The following is a 22,795-nucleotide window of genomic DNA, read 5'->3' as shown; positions in this document are numbered from 1 at the left end:
GAGTTGTTGTCTGTCTTCTTGAGCTCATCAGAGTGGGTTGAGGTGGTTTCGGGGAGATTAAAGGGCACAACATACGGATTGGAGGCGGTTCTGAAGGAGTCGCGGGCGCATCCACGCAAACATGGCGGCCTCCACCGCTGCCGGAAAGCAGCGGATCCCCAAAGTGGCTAAGGTAGGAGTGACCCGTGGGGCCGTCGAATTGAGGGGGTGGGGGGCGGGGCGGAGCGCGAAAAAAAGGCTGTTGGTGGTGTTCTGTAGTCCCTGTCCCTGTCAGGAGGCGAAGAAAAAGCTTCCTGGTGTTGTGATACCGGGAGACGGGAAGGGAATGGGAAGAAAGCATCTGTGAATGGGGAGTCTCTGGAGGCAGCGTGTCCCCAGCTTAGCATATATTTATTAATTTCCAGCTTCGGGAAGAAGCCTGGCCAGGGGGCTTTACTAAGTGGGAAGTTATTTTAGAAAAATCCTATGCCAGTGAGAAGTAACTGTTCATTATGCGTCAACAGTATTTAGATGTTACTATTAAATGCGTTCATCCTGGCGTGTAAGCACAAAAAACCTGTAATTACTAATCTTCTAACGAAAGAACCCATAGCCCCGAAAGCTCAGTACTTGCGACCCCACGCTATGATTCCACTGTTCAAATGCCGAGAACTGACTTACTGAGGTCTGTTGGTTTTGCATGTGTGTAAACCCCAGGAAGTCAATTCTTTGACATCAGCAATCCCACTTTTACCAAGTAATATTTTGGGGAGTAATCATATAAACATTAGGAAACATGTGATGGCCTTTGGCCTCTAAAGTCTATTTCCATCATACCCAATAGATATTTTCCATATACTACTGAGTCGCCTTTTACTTTTTTAAAGCACGAATACAGTCACTTGAAGCAGCTCTTAGGTCTAAAACATTACAAGAGATGATTCAGGTCCCTTTTCCCTGTGTTTTCTCTTACCAGCTGTGAAACCACACTGAACATTTACAACCAAACCAAAACAGTTGTTCGCCATACTCATCTCCTCAACAAGAAAGCTAATTAGTTCCATTCAGAGTGATTTTACTCTCCTCTCCCAACCCCAGTGTATAAATACCATCTTGGTATTATGTTATAACTATTCAGTTGTAACTTCCTATTTAATCGGAAAGTTTACCTTTCAAATGTATTTACTTCCAACCTATAGTTTGTAAAGTGTGACATAGTATGTTATTTCATCCTCATAATGGAACTAGTGTGGATATTATCATCATCACTTTACAGCTAAGGGAAATAGGCTCAGAGGTCCTACCCAAGGTCACACAGTAAGTGGCAGAGCTGGTATTTGAATTCATATCTTAAGGTTCCTGTTTTAAATATGGCTTTAGACATAAGTATATGTTTCAGACCATTTAATTCATTTATCACTTTAAGAGGTATAAGAAAAAGAGTCTTATAAATAAAGGTTTTTTATTAACTTGACTAAAATATGATACATATTTTTAAAACAAATTAAAATGTCGCATGAAAGTAACATTCAAAGTATTTCCTCCAGGATCCATATTTATTTTTATACTAAGCCATATAATACTGAGTCGCCTTTTACTTTTTTAAAATCACGAATACAGTCACTTAAAGCAGCTCTTAGGTCTAAAACATTTCAAGAGATGAGCGTATACATTCATCTTATTGCTAACTTTCCCTTAAGACAAAGCTAGGGTAGAAGTAGTAAAGCTTCTTATGTAATTTCATAAAGAAGTGAAAACATAATCTCCCTAATAGAATATCTTGTAATATGGTCCAGAAATTTATATATACATGCACACACCATATCAATTACAGATATGATTATTATTTGAAACTTTGTATAGTGAAAAATGCAGATACCAAAGGTAAATGTAATTCATTTTTAAGGTGAAAAACAAAGCCCCTGCTGAAGTACAGATCACAGCAGAGCAGCTTTTGAGGGAAGCTAAAGAAAGAGAGCTTGAGCTTCTGCCACCACCTCCTCAACAGAAGATCACAGATGAAGAAGAATTAAATGATTATAAACTAAGGAAAAGAAAGGTAAGTAAAAAATAGACTTCAGCCCATCCAGAGGAGTGCTGTGAGCTATAAAGATTGTTGGTTAAGAGCTTGATTAGAGAGATTAAAATGGATATTATTAATAACTGATATAAAAGATTTACAAACTGATTTCCTCACAAAACTCCTGTGGAATAGATAGTACAAGGGAAAGAAGAAAGGGACAACCATTTATTAAGAGCCTACTATGGTACAGACTAAGAGTCTGTACCAAGCACTTGACAAATGTTATGTCATTTGATCTTCACAACAGCTCTGGGAGAGAGGTGCTCTTATTCTCCCTATTTTTCAGTTGCAGAAATTTAGAGATTCTCCAAAGGGCTCATGATGGAGAATCCTATCTACATCCAGAGAAAGAACTATGAACTATAAATGCAGATTGAGGCACACTTTATGCCCACCTTTTTTCCCCCTTTTTTTCCTCTCTTTTGTTTTTGTTTTTTTTTTGTTTGTTTGTTTGTTTGGTTTTTTTTGGTTCTGTTTCTTCTTTCTCATGATTCATTCCGTTGGTCATAATTCTTCTTCACAACTTGACTGTTGTGTAAATAAGTTCAATACGAAGTTATACGTAAAAGATATATCGGATTCCATGCTGTCTTGGGGAGGAAGAAAATCTGGAACTCAAAATTATGTAGAACTGAGTGTTGTAAACTAAAAATTAAAAAAAAAAGAAATTTAGAAATTGAGTGGCTTACCCAGGGTTACAAGGCTAGTAACTATCTGAGGTGAAATGTCAACTCAGATCTTCCTGGCTCTGGACCCAGCATTCCAACCACTGTAGATGAAGAAACTGATTCTGAAACCTTAAGTGACTTAATCAGGATCACATAGCTAAGAATGACCTTAAAACTAGTGGGGTTTTTTTTGGCACTAATGCATTCTAGTAATCCATGGCCTCTTAGGACATTAATTTTGTCACTGTTAAATATTAACCAATTAGATTTTGCCTATATAAGTAAAATCTTCTTTTTTCTTCTATTTCACAGCCAAAATAGTTTCAGTCCACTAGAGGAATGAGATTATAGTAATACTTTTTTAAAATGTGAAGGCTCTAAACAAGGTTGGTAGCTAGAGAGAGGACATGCTATTTAGAATGAGATACTTACTCAACAAGAGGCTCTGCATACTTTGTCTTCTCTAAAAGCACCAGCAGTTTGTTTAGTCTTATTTTATTAAATGCTTAGGTTTTATGTAATATATTCCTTATTTTGAATGTTTTTGCTAATGTTATTTTTATGACAATTTTTTAACAAAATAAATAATTACTTAAATGTGTACCAAGCTGGATCTGCTTAGGTATTACTATGATTACAATGTATGAGCATTAAAGTCTTAAACACACTGTTAATGATTGGATATATTCTGCTATTTTTCTTCTTGTCATCCTGATGGAATTTGGCGTCATAAGGATTTGTTCCAAGTACCTATCTGTTTTCATAGGTTCCTTCAAGTACAGAGGTTTTAGAATGTGATGTCTGTGACTTAAATTTAAATGAATTACTTTTATTACTGTAAGAATTGAACCCAAGTATATAATTTCACTTTTAATTGGTTTCATTTGAGTTGACTCTTCTCTCTTTTCATAGACTTTTGAGGACAATATAAGGAAGAATAGAACTGTGATTAGTAACTGGATAAAATACGCACAATGGGAAGAGAGTCTAAAAGAAATTCAGAGGTAAAGTTCACATGTATAAGAATCTCATTTCATATATGGTGATGAAATAAGCTAATAGATTTGAAAAATTTTGGTCGCACGAGTACAAGATATTATGCATCTGCATTAGTAAGATGAACATTTCATTTGAATTATGTAAGGTATTTCAGATACTTACTTGGTCAAGTCTTACATACTTTCCCCCTCAAAATGTTACCTTACAGGGCCCGTTCCATATACGAGCGAGCCTTAGATGTCGACTATCGAAATATCACTCTCTGGCTAAAATATGCAGAAATGGAAATGAAGAATCGCCAAGTAAATCATGCCCGAAATATCTGGGATCGGGCCATCACAACTCTTCCCCGGGTCAACCAGTTCTGGTAAGGTGATATCGGTATGATTTGTTTTTATGTAGCTTAGTAGATTCACAAACTTAGCTACACTTTTATACAAAAGAACTCCTTATTGAAACACATGAATTTTTAACCACCTGCATTTCAAATGTTTGATCATTTCTGGAAGGTAATATTTTAATCAGAGATAGTATTGTTTTATTAATCTTTTGGACAGTGAAGCCTTAAGTCACCATCCTATTAAAGACATGAATAAATAAGAAATCTCCAAGGTTCATTTCTTCCTTTGACTCCATTTTGACTCCAGGGGTTATCTTGGAATGATTTTGTTACAGGTACAAATACACTTATATGGAAGAGATGTTGGGAAATATTGCTGGAGGCCGGCAAGTATTTGAACGCTGGATGGAATGGCAGCCTGAGGAGCAAGCCTGGCACTCCTATATCAACTTCGAACTGCGATATAAAGAGGTGGATCGGGCACGTTGCATTTATGAAAGATATATCCTTTGAAACATTTTTTAATTATGATTTGATTATCAGATGTATGCCATATATCCCTTAGCTAGTCACTTGCTTCTTATACTTGGTAGCATTTATTTCATGAGTAAGCAGTTAAGGATACAGATTTTATGTACTTTATGTACCCATTTCTGGGTAATTCTTAGTGGTATTTTCAAGGCATTCATTTTATTTCTATTTGTTCTTTTTATAATGTGATTGTTTGTCATGTAATTGACAAATTCTTAAAGTAACCCTGGAAAACAGGTAGTATCGTAGTAGTATTACTGTCATCATCCCCATTTAACAGATAAGGAAACAAGCTCGTTAAAATAAAGTGATTTGCCCAAGGTCTTCTAGTTATTAAGTAGCAGAGCTAGGATTTTATCATTTGGCTCTAACATCAGTGCTTTTACTATTATTATGTGTTGCCAATTAATGCTGTTTTAAACAGAAGTCATAGCCCCTTTTCAAGGGCTGCACCGAGTCTTGCTTTTCTCAGATTCATATTAAGAAAATCTTGTTCACATTTGTTTAATGAGTCCATTCTATCTATCCTTCTTAGTTTCTTTTTTTTAATTTATTTTTTATTTTTAGTTTACAACACTCAGTTCCACAAGTTTTTAGTTCCAAATTTTCTCCCCCTCCTTTCCTTCCTTCTCCTCTCCAGGACAGCATGTAATCCGATATGGGTATACCTTCACATTAAACTTATTTACACAATAGTTAGGTTGTAAAGAAGAATTATGACCAATGGAATGAATCATGAGGAAGAAGAAACAAAACCAAAAAAGAAAAAAAAAGAGCAAATAGTTTGCCTCAGTCTACATTCAGACTCAGTAATTCTTTCTCTGGGCGTGCATAGCTTTTTCCATCATGAGTCCTTCAGAGTTGTTTTAGAACCTTGTATTGCTGAGAACAGCTGACTCTATCAAAGTTAGTCATCACAGATACTGTCAGTAATGGTGTATAATGTTCTCCTGGTTCTGCTCCCCTCACTCAGCAGCAGATCACAAAGGTCTTTCCAGGTTATTATGAAGTCTGTCTGCTTCCTGTTTCTTATAGCACAATAGTATTCCATTACATTCATATGCCACAACTTATTTAGCCATTCCCCAATTGATGGGCATCCCTTTGATTTCCAATTCTTTGCCACCACAAAAAGAGTTACTGTAAATATTTTTGTACGTTACAGGTCCATTTCCCACTTCTGTGATCTCTTTGGGATACAGCCCTAGAAGTGGTATTGCTGGATCAAAGGGTGTGTACATCTTTATAGCCCTTTGGGCATAGTTCCAAATTGTTCTCCAGAATGGCTGGATCAGTTCACAACTCCACCAACAATTTTACCACATTCTCTCCAGCATTTGTGATTTTTCTGTTTTGTCATGTTGACCAATCTGACAGGAGAGATGTGGTACCTCAAAGTTGTTTTGATTTGCATTTCTGTCATCAAATAGTGATTTAGAGCATTTTTTTCATATGACTATAGATATCTTTAATTTCTTCCTCTGAAAACTGCCTGTTCATATCCTTTAACCATTTATCAATTGAGGAATTTAGTTTCTTTGGTTACATTTTAAATCTGATGGTAAATCTGTGTTGGGTTTTTCCCCTGAAAGCAGAAATTCTTAACCTAAAGTCCATGAAGTTGAAAATTTTTTTCAATAATTGCATTTCAATATAAAAGGTTTGCATACTTTGTCTTTTATTCAGGGCATTAAAAAACATTTTTTGGGAGAGTCCATCCATAGGCTTTTCCAGTCTGCAAAAGCAAGGAGTGGGTCAGTCCTTATCACAAAAATGGTTAAGAAACTATGCCCTAAGGGATAGTTGGGTATTTGTGAGATTTGGTCATTTCATTTGGGTTCTACTAGTGATTGGACTTGCAAAAATGCATCGATACTCTGGCTAGCATTTCCTTAATTCCACTGTACTTGTCCTCGTGCACCCCGATGTTAAAAACTGGATCAAGTATGCTCGCTTTGAAGAAAAACATGGCTACTTTGCTCATGCAAGGAAAGTGTATGAAAGAGCTGTGGAATTCTTTGGAGATGAACATATGGATGAACATCTCTATGTATCCTTTGCTAAGTTTGAAGAAAATCAAAAAGAAGTAAGTACACTTGCAATTTCTGTATATTATGCAAAAATACTTGTATAAGATTTCTACTTACTGTACTACTAAATAGATGTCCATTTTGTGTTATTCTTTTATCTTTTTTTTAGAAGTTATTTTAATAAGGCATATAGTCAACATTTCTACACTAAAGAGAGGAGTAGTTTAGACAGGAAGAGTTATAGGAAATCAGAGGAGGAAATAATTGTTGAGAACTGGGTTGGAAAGGAAAGCCTTAATGGGCTGAACTTGAGCTGGGCCTTTAAAGTGAAGAGATGAGTAGACATAGAGTAAGCAAAGGGGGATAATAGAAAATAAGGCTTTAAAAGTAAGTTGGGGGACAGTAAAAGGCTTTGAATGCTAGGTTAAGAATTTTTGCGTTAGTCCAAAGAAAGTTGGGGAATGTTCAAGCTTTTGACTGATGTTGGAAAGAGGTGATTTAATCTGGCAGCAAACTTCCACTAAAATCCTACTCCAGTGGCTGGTGGCACGGTGGTGCTTGTGGCAAAGACTGTGCTATTAAAGCACAAGTTCTTACAGATCCTGCTGAGTTGGAAGGGCTTCAGATTGAGATTGTTAATGATCTTGTATGCCTGTCTTTTAAGAATCACCCAAGCTAAATTTATCACCAGAAGCCTGACTTCTACCATCAGTTGGTGTTTTTTTTTCTTGGCCATAGCAACTCATGAATACTGTCTACTAAGATTTAGAGACATTAATTAGGTAGATCTGTGTGTGTCATTGGTGAGCGCATCCCAACTGAGTTATTGAAGAAAAGAATCTTGCATCAATACATAATTTTGGTCATGTTCAATTCTCAGCATTTCAATCCTCAGCACTTAAAAATTATGTGTCATATAACTTCTTAGATATTTTAAATGAGATAAGAAATAATTGTTAAAACATATTAGCATTTGGATTGAAGCTTTTGTTATTTATAGTTTGAAAGGGTACGAGTGATCTACAAATATGCCCTGGATAGAATTTCGAAGCAGGAAGCCCAAGAACTCTTTAAAAATTACACAATCTTTGAAAAGAAATTTGGGGATAGGCGAGGTATCGAAGACATCATTGTGAGCAAACGGAGATTCCAGTATGAAGAGGAGGTGAAGGTGAGTATACCTATATTAGTAATATCTTCCCTATTCTTTTCTCAAGCAGGAAGTCATGAAACTGTTGGGACTGGGTTAATTGCCATTTCATGCTGTCAGCCTTCAACTGAGTGGGCCCTTGCTACTCTACAACAATGTTTCTGCTCATTTCTTATTGATTCTCTTTCATATTCACCTTAGCAACTGTTGAAAACTTCATAATCCTTTAATCCCACCTCATCTAATCAGAAGTTTTAAGTCCTTTGGAAATGAGCTCTCACAAATTGGCTCATCAAAGCTTCAAAACTTTTTCCTGTCCCACCCTCCTTCCCTTCTGCCATTGGAAGATTTCAGAGACATCCTCTTTGCCAAAGCTAATCTGTGATCTCGATCTCATCCCATTCCTTCACTCTCCCCAGTAAACTTCTCCATTAATCACCCCTTTCTTTGCCCCCAAACTCTTCAGTCCCTTGCAATCTCCATCCTCTTTGACTTTCCTGTGCCATTTAGCATTATCGACCACCTCTTCTTTCTTGATCCTCCTCAATTCAAGGAATACTAAGCACCTGCTACGTACAGGGAGATGACCTGGGCACCTCAGTCAGTCAATCATCAAACCTTTATTAAAGAGCCTAATGTGGCAGCCACTGCAAAAGGTGTTAGGGGTACAAATACAAAGATTGACATGACCTCTGGTCACAAAGAACTTATATTCTAGTAGAGGAGATAACAGTAACACATAATATATAAATATATACAAGATAAAGATGGAGAAAATAGTTACAGTGTCGTTTGGAAGAATAAGGCCTTAGCAATTGGGAGAATCTGGAAAGGCTTCAAGTAGAAATTGAGGCCTGAGTTGTGTCTTAAAGGAAGAATGGGATTATCTAGGGAGGAGGTAAAGAGGGAGGCCAATCCAGGCCTGGGGGATAGCCAGTACAAAGGTAGACAAATGGGAGATGAGATGGCTTGGGTGAGGAATTCGGAGGTGGCCAGTTTGGTTGGCTCATAGGTTGTTCAAGGATGAGTAATGGACAGTGAAGCTAAAGACAGTTTGGGGCCAGTTTGTGAAGGGCATCAAGAGATAAACAGGAATGCATATTTTATCTTATAGATACTTGGGAGCAATTGAAGTTTGTAGAGTAAGGGTGTCATGCTCAGATCCAGTGAAGTAGTTCCTGCTTTAAGGTACTATACTCTCTGGGGTGATGCCACAGACACAAATAGTAAATACAAAATAATTTTCGGAAGCTGAAAGCACTAACAACTGCAGGAGTTGGCACCTGAGCTGAGCTTTGAAAGAGAGCAGGGGTTCTAGGAGGGTGAAGGCAAGGAGGAGAGGCATATGCTAGAAATGGGAGTACCTCGAGAAAGACTCAGGTGGGGAATGGCATGTCGAGCTCAAGTAGAAGTAATAACAGTTTTGGCTGGAATCTAGTGCGTGTCTAAGGGAGCAATAGGAAATAAACTTGGAAAGATCTGTGGGAACCACATTTTAAAGAGCTTCAAATTTTAGACTGAGGAATTTGTAGCTTATTCTACAAGTTAACGTGAATGTACTGAGATTTTTTGAGTTAAGGAACTGACGTGGACAGACTTGTGCTTTAAGAAGATTATTTTATTTGTGGAGGATGGATTGGAGAAGATAAAGACTGGAAGCACCAAGACCAGTAAGGATGCAGTTGTTATGCTATATGAAAGTCAGCATTCTCAAAACTGCTTTCCCAAAATACTTTTCTGTCTACTGAATTTCCATATGTCTCTGAAGTGTGTGACCGTCTTCCTGGTAACCTCCTTGACAATCAGTTACCGCATTTTAGCATTTCTAGCTCATATCCAACCCCTTCTCTTTATTCACACAACCACCACTTCTTGCCTTTTGTATTTATTCTATATCCTGCTCTAATTATATTCTTCAAGGCCCAGCTACATTGACATTTAATGAAGCCTTCTTTATTTCCTGAGATAGATGATAAATTTGATCTCTCTTTACTTATGTTTTTCAGGCCACTCTGAATTCTCCATTACCTTTACTCATTTTCTAAGTTGTATTACAATTATTGATGTGAATGTTGAGTCCTCTTACATCCTTTTGCTGTATCTTAAGTTCCTTAGTAGCAAGATGATCTCATTTTTCATTTTTGTGTACCAAGCATCTTGTCTAGCATGGTGTTTTTTACTGTGTAGATACTTAAAATGTTTATTGAATTTGAATTTCAAATATATTTAAAGTAATCTTTGAAAGTGGGTCTGAAAGGGCTTTCTAAATCCTATGATTTTTTGTATTGCATATAATCTCAATCGTTCATTCCCATTCAAAGAAGTTTCAGAAACTAGTCCTGGAAAAGAACATTTTATATCTCTTCTTTTAGCTTAAGTTCCAAAGATACAGTTCCATCTCCTAACATATTGTAAATATGTTTAATTTAAATTCAAAAGAATTACACTTGGTGTAACCAAGAAACTTAAAAGCTTATATTTGTATTTAAAAAATTAGATTCCTCCAGACTCAAGAATCAGGTGGTCCCAAAGAGCAGGTGATTAAATATAACAACTCTCCTTTCAGCATACTGTAAGAATAGACTGTTGTGTATGTTGTCAGACATAGCTTCTGTATCCATTGTTTTTATTTAACTCTTTTTAATAAGGGAAAATTCAATTCTGGAAAGTGAGTGGATGACATTTTACAAACAATTGACATAAAAGCAAAAAGCACCAATAAAACTTGTTAAAGAAATTGACTTCACCAAGACAAAATGAGGAGGCATAGTTGGCAGTATCCAAAGAAGATCTGAGGATTTTTGTGGACTGCAAACTCAATATAAGTTAAAAATATTATGCAATAGAAACCAAAAAAGATAATGGGATGTTGGGCCATATTAAGAGAGGTGTCATTTCTAGGAATAAAAAGGCAGTAATTCCATTGGATTTTTGTCCTACTCAGATCATATCTAGACTATCATGTTAGGTTCTGGGCACCCCTGTTTAGGGAGCATATTTATAAGCTGGATACTCTATGGAGGATAACAACCAGAATAGTGAAGGGCCTTGAATCCATGCTTTGTGAAGCTTGGTTGAAGGAACAGAGAAGAGAAAAGGTCATGGTGGCTCTTTTCAAGTCTTTGAAAGACTTTAATGTGGAAGACGAATTAGAAGGATTTAGGTACATTTTTTCCGAGATTTTTAAAAAGGTAAATTTCGGTTCAGTGTCAGGAAAAAATAACAATTATAGCTTTCCCTAAGTTGAATGGTAGGAGGTGGTCATTTCCCTTCACTGAAGGTCTTCAGGCAGAGACTAGATGAACACGTGTCAGATATGTTTTGGTGGAAATTTTTTTGGGGGGTATGGGTTGGACTAGATAGCTTCTAAAGTCTCTTCCAAGTCTGAAATTCTATGAATTTCCTTATAGCGTGTTACTGCTTATTCAAAATACCAAAGCAGCAACAAAAAAAAAAATGTGTGAGTGCGTAAATCTCGACTTTGGCCTTGGCTCTGCATTCGTTGGCCCTGTGGTATTTGGTACGTCTTTTAACCTTTATTTGTCAGATCTGTCAGGAATTTTCTAAGAAAAAAGGTCAGAATTCTTTAGAAGGGTTCTGAAAGCCTTAGGAAATAGTTATTATGTAAATTCTCACTGTTAATGATCATGTTGCCTAGATAACTGGAAAGTCCCTCACCACTACCTCTCCTAATGAGGTAAAATGTAGTTTATGATGGATTATGGAACTGGTTTTCTTCTTAGGCCAATCCACACAATTATGATGCCTGGTTTGATTATTTGCGATTGGTGGAAAGTGATGCAGAACCAGACACTGTGCGAGAGGTATATGAAAGAGCCATTGCCAATGTGCCACCAATCCAAGAGAAGAGGCATTGGAAGCGGTATATATACCTCTGGATCAACTATGCGCTTTATGAAGAGTTGGAGGCAAAGGTAAAAGGCACAGGAATAAATGCATGTAGGGTATTCATGGCTTCTCATCTCCCTATGGTTTAAGTTTGAACTCCTTCAAACTGGAGAATCAAGGTTCAGGTGCCAAGTAAGCCCATACTGTGTATAAGATATAGTGACCTTTGAGTACAGGGTTAATTTCATATTTCCTGTATAGTATATTTCAAAACCTTCCTGTTTGCAGAACACACAAAGTTCTTTTTCTCTCTTTGGATTGTAAAGTGATGCCACTTGATATGTAAGATGAATAAATCAACCTAGGTAAGATTTTATTTAATTATATGTAGTTTCTCTTGGGCTTTCTTAATAATTTTTATCAAGTTCATAGTTAAATCATAAGTTTCTATTTCAAGTGCATATCAAGTGATATATCCAGGAAAAGTCATTTGGTTAAATTATAGGGATTTGGGAGGGAGATGGAGGGGGGAGTTTATATTCTGATGATCTGAGCAAAAAAATAAGTGTGTATGCACACATGTGCCTATGTGTATACTTACATGTATATTTTATTGTTCAGAGAATACTGAACAGTTTTATTTTTGCTGATAAGGAAAAAAGCTCTTCAAAGAAACTCAGTTTATTTTTATCACAAATGAAGTCAGTATTTGAAAACATGAACATCTGAAAATAGTTTAGGTTTGGGTTGTGTATTTTAATTAGAATTACAAATATCTGCTGCAAAAAAAGATAATTTTCCTGAAAGTTTCTGCTCTTTGTTTATAGGATCCAGAGAGGACCAGACAGGTATATCAAGCTTGTTTGAAATTGATTCCTCACAAAAAGGTATGGCTCTTCCTCCTCCTCTAAGTTTCAGTGTCCTCCAGGGTTTGGTTTTAGGCCTTTTCTTCTTTTTCCTTTGCCAGTCTTATTCATTCTTATGGCTTTACTTAGCCAATGAGTCCCAAATCTATATACTTACCCTCTAACCTCTTCTCTAAGCTCCAGCTCCCCAGTGGCAACACCTATATTTTATCATAGCTCTTCGCAAAAACCACAGTGGCTTCTCATTGCCACTGTATTAAAGTTCAAGGAATTTTATATTCTGGCTTTGACCAACATTTCTACTCTTATTTCATACTACTTTCCATCATTCTTATGTTCAAGCTAAACTTTATACTGCTGTACTCTAATGTTGGCCTATTTTCTCTTGCCTTTACCCATTTTCACCTGCTTCTCCCCATGTTGAATAGAGTTCCTTTACGTTTTTGTCTTCTGAAATCCTTCCTTTCCTTTCAAGGGTTGGATCAGATGCCACATCCTCCATGAAATATTTGTATAGGTCAGGGTGTCATGAGAGAATCTTCTCAAATCTCTTGTGGTGCTCTGACATATACATTTATTATATTCTGATTTGCATCATCACATGTGCTTTGTACCTCCTGCTAAATTGTAGGTTGGCATCATTGTAGGTTAGAGCAAGGTCTGTGCCATTTTTCTCATTTGTATCTACAGCTTCTAAGACAGTGCTTCATACATTTTAAGTGCTTAAAAAATGAACTGAATTGTATAAATTCCAAGGTGGTAAAAAAAATCTATCTCTGACAAATATAGTTCTCCCTTTCGTGAACTTATTAACTAACTGTCATAGCACAGTGCCAGGCAGTGTGGTGGTTTCAAAGAAGTAGACATGGCCCATTTTCTGCAGGAGCTCACATACTTAATTAGGGAAAGTAAGGCATTCACATATAAAAAGTTAATACCAGTGCAAGGGAGTATATCTGCTAATTGCCAAATGATTTGTATAGGAACTAAGTGCTCTAGGAGGTGAAAGGAAGGACTGTGGGCTGGATTGGTCAAAAAAACATGGCAACAGGACATTGCAGGAAAGGCACAAGAAAGAATCTAGTCCGGAGAGGGAGTACTTAATGATCAAAGCCATGTTTAGGGAATAAATCAATAAATATTTGTTGAGCATTAAATGACTGTTATCTCCTTGAATTTGGCCATGAAATTGTCTCCATCATACCTTTGCCTAAGGACTGAATAATTATTGTATTTGTAAATATCATAAAATAATTTTTTTCTCCTTAGAGTAATTTTGACTAGGTTTCTTTGTTGGTCAGTGCATTTTACCTACTTGTATTTCTGTAATCAGAGGAGCAGGTTAGCTAAATTTGAGAAGCTCATCACCAGGTTAACCAAAGAATGATCATTTTTATGGCCACAGCCCACTGTGTACTCTGCAGCCTTTGACACAGTTAATCATGCTCTTCTCCTGCATACCTTTGCTGATTCTTCATTCAGGTCATGCCCACTAACCATGGGTGTCCCCCAAGGCTCTATCCTGGACCCTCTTCTCTACTTCCTTTATCCTATTTTGGTGAATAGGTTCCGTTACCATCTTCATGAAGGTGTTTGCCAGTTCCGTATATCTAGCCCTAATTTTGATTCTAAGCTCCACTCTTGCATTGTCTTTTGAACATCTCAAATTGGATGTCCAGTGGGCATCTCATTCTCTTTCCCCTTAAATCCTCTCCCCTTCCAAACTTGCCTCTTATTCTCGAGGGTACCATCATTATCCTAGTCAGCTAGGCTCACAAATTCAGTATCATCCTAGCATCCTCTCATATTCATTTCATATATCCATTCATTTGCCAAGTTTTGTCCTTCTACCATCACAGCCTCTCTTATTTCTATCTTCTCCTCTCCCCTCACATATCTACCTGGTACAACCTCTATTACCTCACTACTGGATTATTGTATCAACTTGCTGATTGGTCTCTTGGCTTCAAATCTGGCCTTACTCCAGTGTATCCTCACCTGCCATAGTACTTTTCCTAAAGCATAGGTCTGCCCACATCACCATCTTATTCAGCAAATTCCAGTGACTCCTTTTTACCTCCAGAATCAAATATAAAATCCTCTGTTTGGCATTCCAAGTGCTTCACAACCTGTTCCTTTCCTAGCTTTCAAATTTCACTATACCTTATCATTCGCAGTCTGGCAACACTGTCTTGTCTTCACATGACTCTCTGTACTTACCACTTGCTCTTGACTTTCTTTAAGACTCAGCCCAAATCCCACCGTCAGGAGGCCTTTCCTGGTTTCCCTCACTGCTAATGCCTTCCCTCTGAGATTACCTTCCTTCTACTCTGTATATCTTGCATGTGCATAGTTGTTTGCATGCTGTCTCTCCCTTTAGACTGCGAGCTCCTCGAGGGCAGGGACCTACTTTGTATCCCCAGTGCTTGGCACTTAGTGTTTAATAAATGCTTGTTGACATATTCATTGAGGAGGGGTTCAGTATTAATCAGTAGAGGGAGCACCCGGGGTTATTAAAATAATCAGTACTACTACTGTATCATCGTGCAATCGATTGTAACCAAACTATATCATCACCATTAGCTCCATGAGATTTATTTCAGAGGAACAACAACCTTTTAATTCAGAGTCCTCTAAATTGGGGGTGGGGTTTGTCCTTTTGTTTTTCAGTTTACATTTGCCAAAATATGGCTACTGTATGCCCAATTTGAAATAAGACAGAAAAATCTACCATTTGCCAGAAGAGCTTTGGTAAGTTATGTGGAGATCATGAAATTAAAGATTTGTTATGTACTGATCAAACTAAATATTGTAGTTACCATAAATTATCCAGAAAACCAGAGTGAAGTTTTATCTTTAGTAGTCGAATAAAATTGATATTGCTGTCATCCTGTCTGCTTAACACAAATGAGCCTTTTACTCCTTCAACTGAAAGTTAATTTATAGCCACATTGTAGTTACCAGAAACCAATTGTTCCTCAGTATATGCTTAATCTCTGATTATATGAATATAGTTTTCCTTTTAATATGCAAGTATATCTTCCCTACCAGTAGGTTATTGCTCTTTCTCTATTAGGGTTGGCCTCTCTAATGAAGTATTTGAAAGCTACTTTTATAGTCTCCTAATTTAAAAGAAATGGTTATTTCCTGCATTCAATTGCCAGTTAATTACAGGAAACTTTATACATCAGATATCAGTGAGTAAACTCCAAATTACTAGTAAAAGCAACAAAAAAACATTGGATTTTGGAGTTAGAAGAGCTGAGTTCAGACTCAGGCTTTGCTCCTAATTCCCTCTATGACCTTGAATAATATTGGGCCTCGGTTTCTTATCGACTTCTAATGATCCAATGAAAATTACTTTCCTCTTTAGCCCTTTTTGCAAAGCAAACTTAATGTAATTGAAGTTAAGTTCAGTGAAGATAACATTCTGGATTCACTGTATTATGCATTACATTGTAATTATACAGTTAAACAAGAAATTTGGAATAAAACATTTACCCACAACTCCTTATCCAATTTTAGCTTTTTGTCTTATTTCTGAAACTTATAAAGTTCACAACATGAAAGGAATGTTAAAAGAAAAAGAAAAGAATGTTAACTCATAGCAAAACTACCAGTTAGCTAGGAAAGCATTAAGCATTCATCAGAATGCAGCCATTTTATGCCATGGGAAAAGAGAATAGTTTATGATACTGACTGAACAGGGCATGTTTCATCCAGAATGATCCCTAAGACACAGACCACTGTTGTGCAACAGCAAGAGAATTTAGGAAGTCATGGTATTTTTATTTCATTTTCTAGGGAACCTCTATTGGCAAGTGTCCCAAAAACAAACTGTTTAAAGTCTACATTGAATTGGAGCTGCAGCTTCGAGAATTTGACCGCTGCCGGAAACTTTATGAAAAATTCCTGGAATTTGCGCCAGAAAATTGTACATCATGGATCAAATTTGCTGAGTTAGAGACAATTCTGGGAGATATTGAGAGAGCCCGGGCAATATATGAGTTGGCCATTAGTCAGCCACGTTTAGACATGCCAGAGGTGAAGTACTTAAATTATAATTACATCTTGGGCATTTTCTTAGCATTGCTTACTATTAAAAATGTTACTGGTAGTTTAAATGTGTCTATTCTGGAGCAAAAATGAAATCTAACTGGATAATTTCACTATTTTTCCAGAATTCTACTATTCTTGGGGACTCAGAAAAAAGATGGTAAAAACATTTTAAAAGTATTTACCTTCTCCTGAAGGAAAGGTTGTTTCCTCAAATCAAAAGGAGAAACATAGACCTGTTACTTGTCCTAAAATTTCTTTGCTGTGGTGAGCTAAGCACTTGAGGAGTTCTGAGAGATGCAAAAGTGACTATCCAAATTTGTCAGTTGTATTCTATCAATCAAGTTTATTTATAGTTAGTAAACATTATATGTGTGTGTATATGTACGTGTCTAGCTGTTCAGCTAGTTAGTAATCAAACAATACATTGGAAGAGGTCTTAGGGATATTTTACTTTTTTAAGTTTAAACACTGAGCTATTTAGTTACTTCATTTAGGTGCTTTGGAAATCCTACATTGATTTTGAAATTGAACAAGAAGAATCTGAAAAAACAAGAAGTCTTTACAGGAGATTGCTGCAACGAACACAACATGTTAAGGTAATTATGTGTGTTTTTTGTAGTTACTGTTAATTTTTTTGTTTGCCAGTAGTCTTTAAGTTAGAAAAATATTTTAATCTTGTGTTTTAAAGTTTTATTATTTGTATAAAACAAAATACCAGAATGCTTTTAAGGAGAGTGGGAATAGTCCAAATGGCTTTGAAATTTTAATATCAAATAGATTGTTGAGACCTGTGAAAAATAAAATAACACTGAACGGAACGAGACTTTAGAAAGTTATCTCAGGCTTTTTAAGATTAGAGAATAGAAAAATGTTTCCAGAGTAATATTGAATAAATTTGTTGAGTTTCTGTTTCTTCCTCTGCTTCTCTTCATCTATAATTTTTTTTTCCATTGCGCTGGTGCTCAAGTCCATTTCTGAGTTGTTGTTTTTTTAAATTTTCTAAAAACTACTTGTTGCTGTTTGGGGAAGGATATAAGAAGTTAGTTTCTCTTGTCAGCATCTTACTCCTCAATTAACAGGCTTTTCTTGTTCTCTCTCTCTCACTCCCCTCTCATTGGTAAAAAGAAAGAAAGGAAAAAACAAGAAAAAATCCTTGTAGCAAATAGGCATCGTCAAGCAAAACCAATACCCACATTGGCCGCGTTCAAAAATGTATGTCTCTTGCATCTAGAGTCTTATTACCTCTCTGTCAAGAGATAGGTAGCAACAACATTGTAAAGACGAACAACTTTGAGAAGACTTAAAAACACTGATGAAATTTATGTAACGTTAGCTGACCCTTTTACTGCTATAGGGCTCTTGTCACTTTATCATTTCTACTACTGAATGTGAAAATGTTGATTTGGTCTAGGTAGAACTAACCAGAAATTAAGCCAGGAGGAAGTGCCATTAGTATTACACTTGTTTTGTATGGAATTTTGTCTTAATTTGATTCCATAATGACTTCTTTCTAGGTGTGGATCAGTTTTGCCCAATTTGAGCTGTCTGCAGGAAACGAAGAAAGTTTAACTAAATGCAGACAAATTTATGAAGAAGCTAACAAAACTATGAGAAACTGTGAAGAGAAAGAAGAGAGACTCATGTTATTAGAATCCTGGCGAAACTTTGAAGATGAATTTGGAACAGAATCTCATAAGGATAGAGTGGACAAACTCATGCCAGAGAAAGTTAAGAAGAGAAGAAAAGTACAGGCAGAAGATGGGGTAAGAATTAGAAATCTAAGACTGCTATCAGTTTGGTATAAAGAAATTGATAGGGACATACTTGTGGATTTTTTTCAGATTTACAGGTTTAAGTTCAGACAATTTAAAATTTGGTTAAGGCACTTAATAAATGCTAATTGAATTGAATATTGGGCTTACAGAGATTATGATTTTGGATTTTATATAAATATAGGTAAGTTCTCATATACTTTTATAATTTTATGTTACTTATAAACCACACTGTCTCGCCCAGATTTTAGGCAACTAACTCTAGCAAAGTCATTGTTTCTTTGCCAAATAATTAGCTAGCCTAGGACCATGCATTGTGAAAGTGTTCCAATTAGTTAAAGTGGCTGAAAGTTAGATATTTAAGGCATATCTACTCCATCTTCTTTATTTTCTCTCTTCATAGTCTGATGCTGGTTGGGAAGAATACTACGATTATATCTTTCCAGAAGATGCCGCAAACCAGCCCAACCTCAAGCTGTTGGCAATGGCCAAACTTTGGAAGAAACAGCAGCAGGAAAAGGATGCTGCAGAACAAGACCTGGACAAAGACGTGGATGAGAGTGAATCTTGACTTTTTCCATGTTATTGCATTTTTGTTGTTTTTATAAAATCCTACTCTAATATTATTGTGACTAAGGAAACTTTTGTGCAGTATTTTTTATCAGTGATGAACCTTGTACCTTTGCTATGCCTTTAAAATACTGATAAATTAGCATTGAGAAGACTGTAAATAAAGGACACAGAATTTCTTCTTTATAACATAAATTTATCTGTTTTGTAGATAATATTTAGTATCTTTTCAAAATACAGAATTTTTTAAATGTCTGAGGTTGGACTGATTGTATAACTACATATTAACAAGAAAACTTTCAAATGTCATCTTGTCAAGTAGTAACCATTAAGCTTTCATTTTTCTATACTATTTCCTGTTAAAGAACTAGTGTGTCATTTTTAATATGTAAAATGTGGGCTATGTCTTGTTTTTTTGGGGGGGCAGGGCAATTGGGGTTAAGTGACTTGCCCAAGGTCACACAGCTAGTAAGTGTGTCAAGTATCTGAGGCCGGATTTGAACTCAGGTCCTCCTGACTCCAGGGCTGGTGCTCTACTCACCATGCCACCTAGTTGCCTCCAGTAAGTCTTGGTTTTTATACATAGAGGATTCCTTATGCGAAATTGTTGGGTGTACTCAGATGAAGGTAAACATTGCGTGTTTACAAACATTTGTAATAACTGTCCAGCTTCCACTGAACTGTTGTTAAGTGTGACAGTGGATAGAGTACTAGAGTTAGAGTTAGGAAGGCCTAGGTGTGAATACCTACAAGTTATATAATACTGGGAAAGTCACCTGACCTTCAATGCCTCAGTTTCCTCATCTGTAAAATGAGAGTGATAATGGCACTTCACTCTCAAGGTTGAGGATTAAGTGAGAAAATATATGTAAAGTGCTCTGCACACTTTAGAGAACTAAGTGAGCTATTAGGATTAACTTAGAAAAAAATAGAGCACTCTATGGGGCAGCTAGGTGACGCAGTGAGTAGAGCACTTCAATTCAAGAGGACTTTAGTTCAAATTTGGGCTCAGACACTTGACACCCTTACTAGGTGTGTGACCTTGGGCAAGTCGCTTAACCCCAATTGCCCTGCCAAAAAAAAAAAAACAAAACAAATGGCTATGTGACCCTGGTAAAGTTATTTTAACTTGTCTGTTTCCTTATCAGGAAAATGGGGACACCACCACCAATCTCACATGAAAAAATACATGTAAAAGGATTTGCAAATCTTAAAGTACAACATACTTGAAAGTTCAAATTCCCAAGACAGAGATCTATAGATAAGTGGGTGTCTGTATATATCAGCTGTTGTTAAGATGTCAGCTGTTTCCTTCAGCCTGTGCTATACTCTAGGAAAAGGGTTTAATTCTAATTTTAATACATGATAGACATGATACACATCTAGGTAAGAATATAAACCTCAGACATCAGTGATCAAGAGAATACTCATGCCAGAGTTCAGGGACTCCATTTTTGGAGGTAGTGTGGTCTTCAAGACCAAAACAACAAATAAGAGGATGAGATCTATTTTTTGGTGCCATAAGTTTGCATTTTTGTCAAAGAGTATTTGTTAGGCACTGGATATAAAAAAAGAAAACGGAAGGCAGAATTGACCAAATTAATCCTTGCCCTAAATAACCGTGACTTATTGAGGAGATAAAATGTAAAAACATGAGACAGAGTAGAAGGCAACCTTTGAATGCGAAGCCTCTAGCAGAAGATGGGGATTGAATGGAATATTGAAAGAGGCTAGGGTCAGTAGGTAGAGATGAGAAAGGGAGCCTTCCAGGCATCGAGGACAACCACTGCAAAGACGGGGAGAAGAGAGACAGTGTATTTTATGTTCAAGGAACAAACAGCAATTTTCTCATAACACTTTGAGGTAGGTAGTGAAAATAGTAGCTTTACTGATAACAGGCTCTGAAATATTAAGTAATTTGCCATGATTACACAGTAATTGAGGGAGTAAAATTGTCTCCAATATTTAAATGCGTATATTCTGGAGCAAAAATGAAATCTAACGGGATAATTCCACTACTTGGCCAGAGCTCTACTATTCTTGGACACTTACAGGCTGTATGACCTTGGGCATGTCACTTAACTACATGCCTCAGTTTCCTCATCTGTAAGATGAGCCACAAAAGGAAATGACAAACTACTCCAGTATCTTTGCCAAGAAAACTCCAAATGGATCATAGATGACTGAAAAACAAACAACAAAAGCAGAATTGTTCTATTAGATGAGTGTAAAGCACTCTGTTCAGCATAAAATACTATATACACATTATTAATGAAATTCAAAACAGCTCTGTCTATCCATATGGAGGTAAAACAGCAAATTCAGGCCCCTTCAAAAACATTTCCATTTTGGTATGAGTGAACTAAATTTCAAGTGCTGGATTTTAGAAGCATAAAACATTCAGCAAAGTAATTGGCTATAAGGATTTCTTCTTGCCACTTTGTTCTTAATCATTTTGGCTATATGGCTCAGCAGTACTTTTCATAGTAAAGTTCTCTAATGTGGACTTTGACTTTCAGTAGGAATAGTTCCTCCAAAAGTTGTATATAATTTTTGTAAAATGAACAATTATCTTCGATGTTCATGAGCCATGTGTTAACGTGTTTGTGTACGTGTGTGTGTTGGTCCCAAGATTAAATCACATACTACTATTCTGAAAACCCAATGACATGTGTGAAGGATCATGGGATAACAGATTATTAGAGCTGGTAGTTACCTTAGAGGTCATGTAGTCCATTTTACAGATAAGGAAACTAAGGCTGAGAGGTGAAATAACTTGCCAACTATCACTTTTCATGGGCAGGACGGATTTGAATTCAGGTCCTGTCTTTCAAATCCAGCTCTCTCCAATGTACCACCTTACCTCCCCAAGGGAAAAGCCTCAACTCCGTAAGGATTATTTCAAGAGAGCTGCTTCACATAGCACCTTAACCCCATGCAAATCCCCAAAACTGTTTCTTTCACACATTGACTAGATCATTCTAAAATACCTTTAAACCAGTAGGGAAGTTAACATAAAAATAAAATGCTGCTCACTTTCTTTAAGCCTAAGATTTGGGCACTTTTTGTACTGAACACAGCATGCATAAGGTAAGGCAACATCCAAGAAGGATGGATGCAGTTACAGAAACGAGCTAGAGAAGACAATTGAATGGAGTGCAATGGCAAGAAGAAAGGCCAGGAAGTCCTATTCCCAATGTGTGTAGTGTAAATGTGAGTAGTACTGTTTTGGTTACCAATGATTTAGATGGGTGAAGTTGTGGTTGATTGATGGGCCATGGAATAGGATGGTTGTTATGGCGTTTATAGCTATAATGTTGGCGTATTCAGCTAGGAAAAATATAGCAAATGGACCTGCTGCATATTCGACGTTGAAACCTGATACTAGTTCTGATTCACCTTCGGTTAGGTCAAATGGGGCTCGGTTAGTTTCTGCTAAGGTGGAGATGTATCATATCATAGTTAGAGGTCATGTAGTAATAATTAGTCATATGTTTTCTTGTGTGATGATTAAGTTTTTTAAGGTGAAGGAGCTGTTAATAAGTATAATTGATAATAAGATAATGGCTAAGGTTACTTCGTATGAGATTGTTTGGGCGACAGCTTGTAGGGCTCCTATGAGGGCATATTTAGAATTTGATGCTCCAGACTGATAATCCAGACAGTGCTAGAATAAATAGTAGTCCCAGGTTTAGGTCAATTAGGGAACGGGGCATTGGTAGGGGTGTTCTTTACATATGCCATATCAGATAGACATAATAAGATGCACATGTCCTAAATGGGCTACATGTGACTGACCTATTACTGCTATTTTCAACTCTTAATATTTGTTTTCAAATTAGCCAAAGTTTATTTGGTAAGACTACAATCAAAAGTAAGCAGATTCATAGAAAACAACA

General features: G+C 36.6%; 1 protein-coding gene across 1 annotated transcript; it reads left to right on the top strand.

Annotated features, from left to right (window-relative positions):
• Positions 1-19,151, top strand: CRNKL1 (crooked neck pre-mRNA splicing factor 1). Its single transcript, XM_036750868.1, has 14 exons — positions 1-172; positions 1,886-2,038; positions 3,643-3,734; positions 3,938-4,096; positions 4,405-4,571; positions 6,508-6,686; positions 7,631-7,801; positions 11,524-11,715; positions 12,457-12,516; positions 15,166-15,246; positions 16,300-16,539; positions 17,049-17,150; positions 18,069-18,317; positions 18,730-19,151. The coding sequence occupies exons 1-14, from the start codon at positions 122-124 to the stop codon at positions 18,895-18,897; spliced, it is 2,064 nt and encodes a 687-aa protein (XP_036606763.1). The 5' UTR covers positions 1-121; the 3' UTR covers positions 18,898-19,151.
• The last annotated feature ends 3,644 nt before the right edge of the window (positions 19,152-22,795 follow it).

The sequence above is a fragment of the Trichosurus vulpecula genome, chromosome 3, assembly GCF_011100635.1.
Source record: "Trichosurus vulpecula isolate mTriVul1 chromosome 3, mTriVul1.pri, whole genome shotgun sequence".
NCBI lineage: Eukaryota > Metazoa > Chordata > Mammalia > Diprotodontia > Phalangeridae > Trichosurus > Trichosurus vulpecula.
The sequence above is the reverse complement of the archived record's forward strand: the minus strand, read 5'-3'. Positions and strand labels throughout refer to the sequence as shown.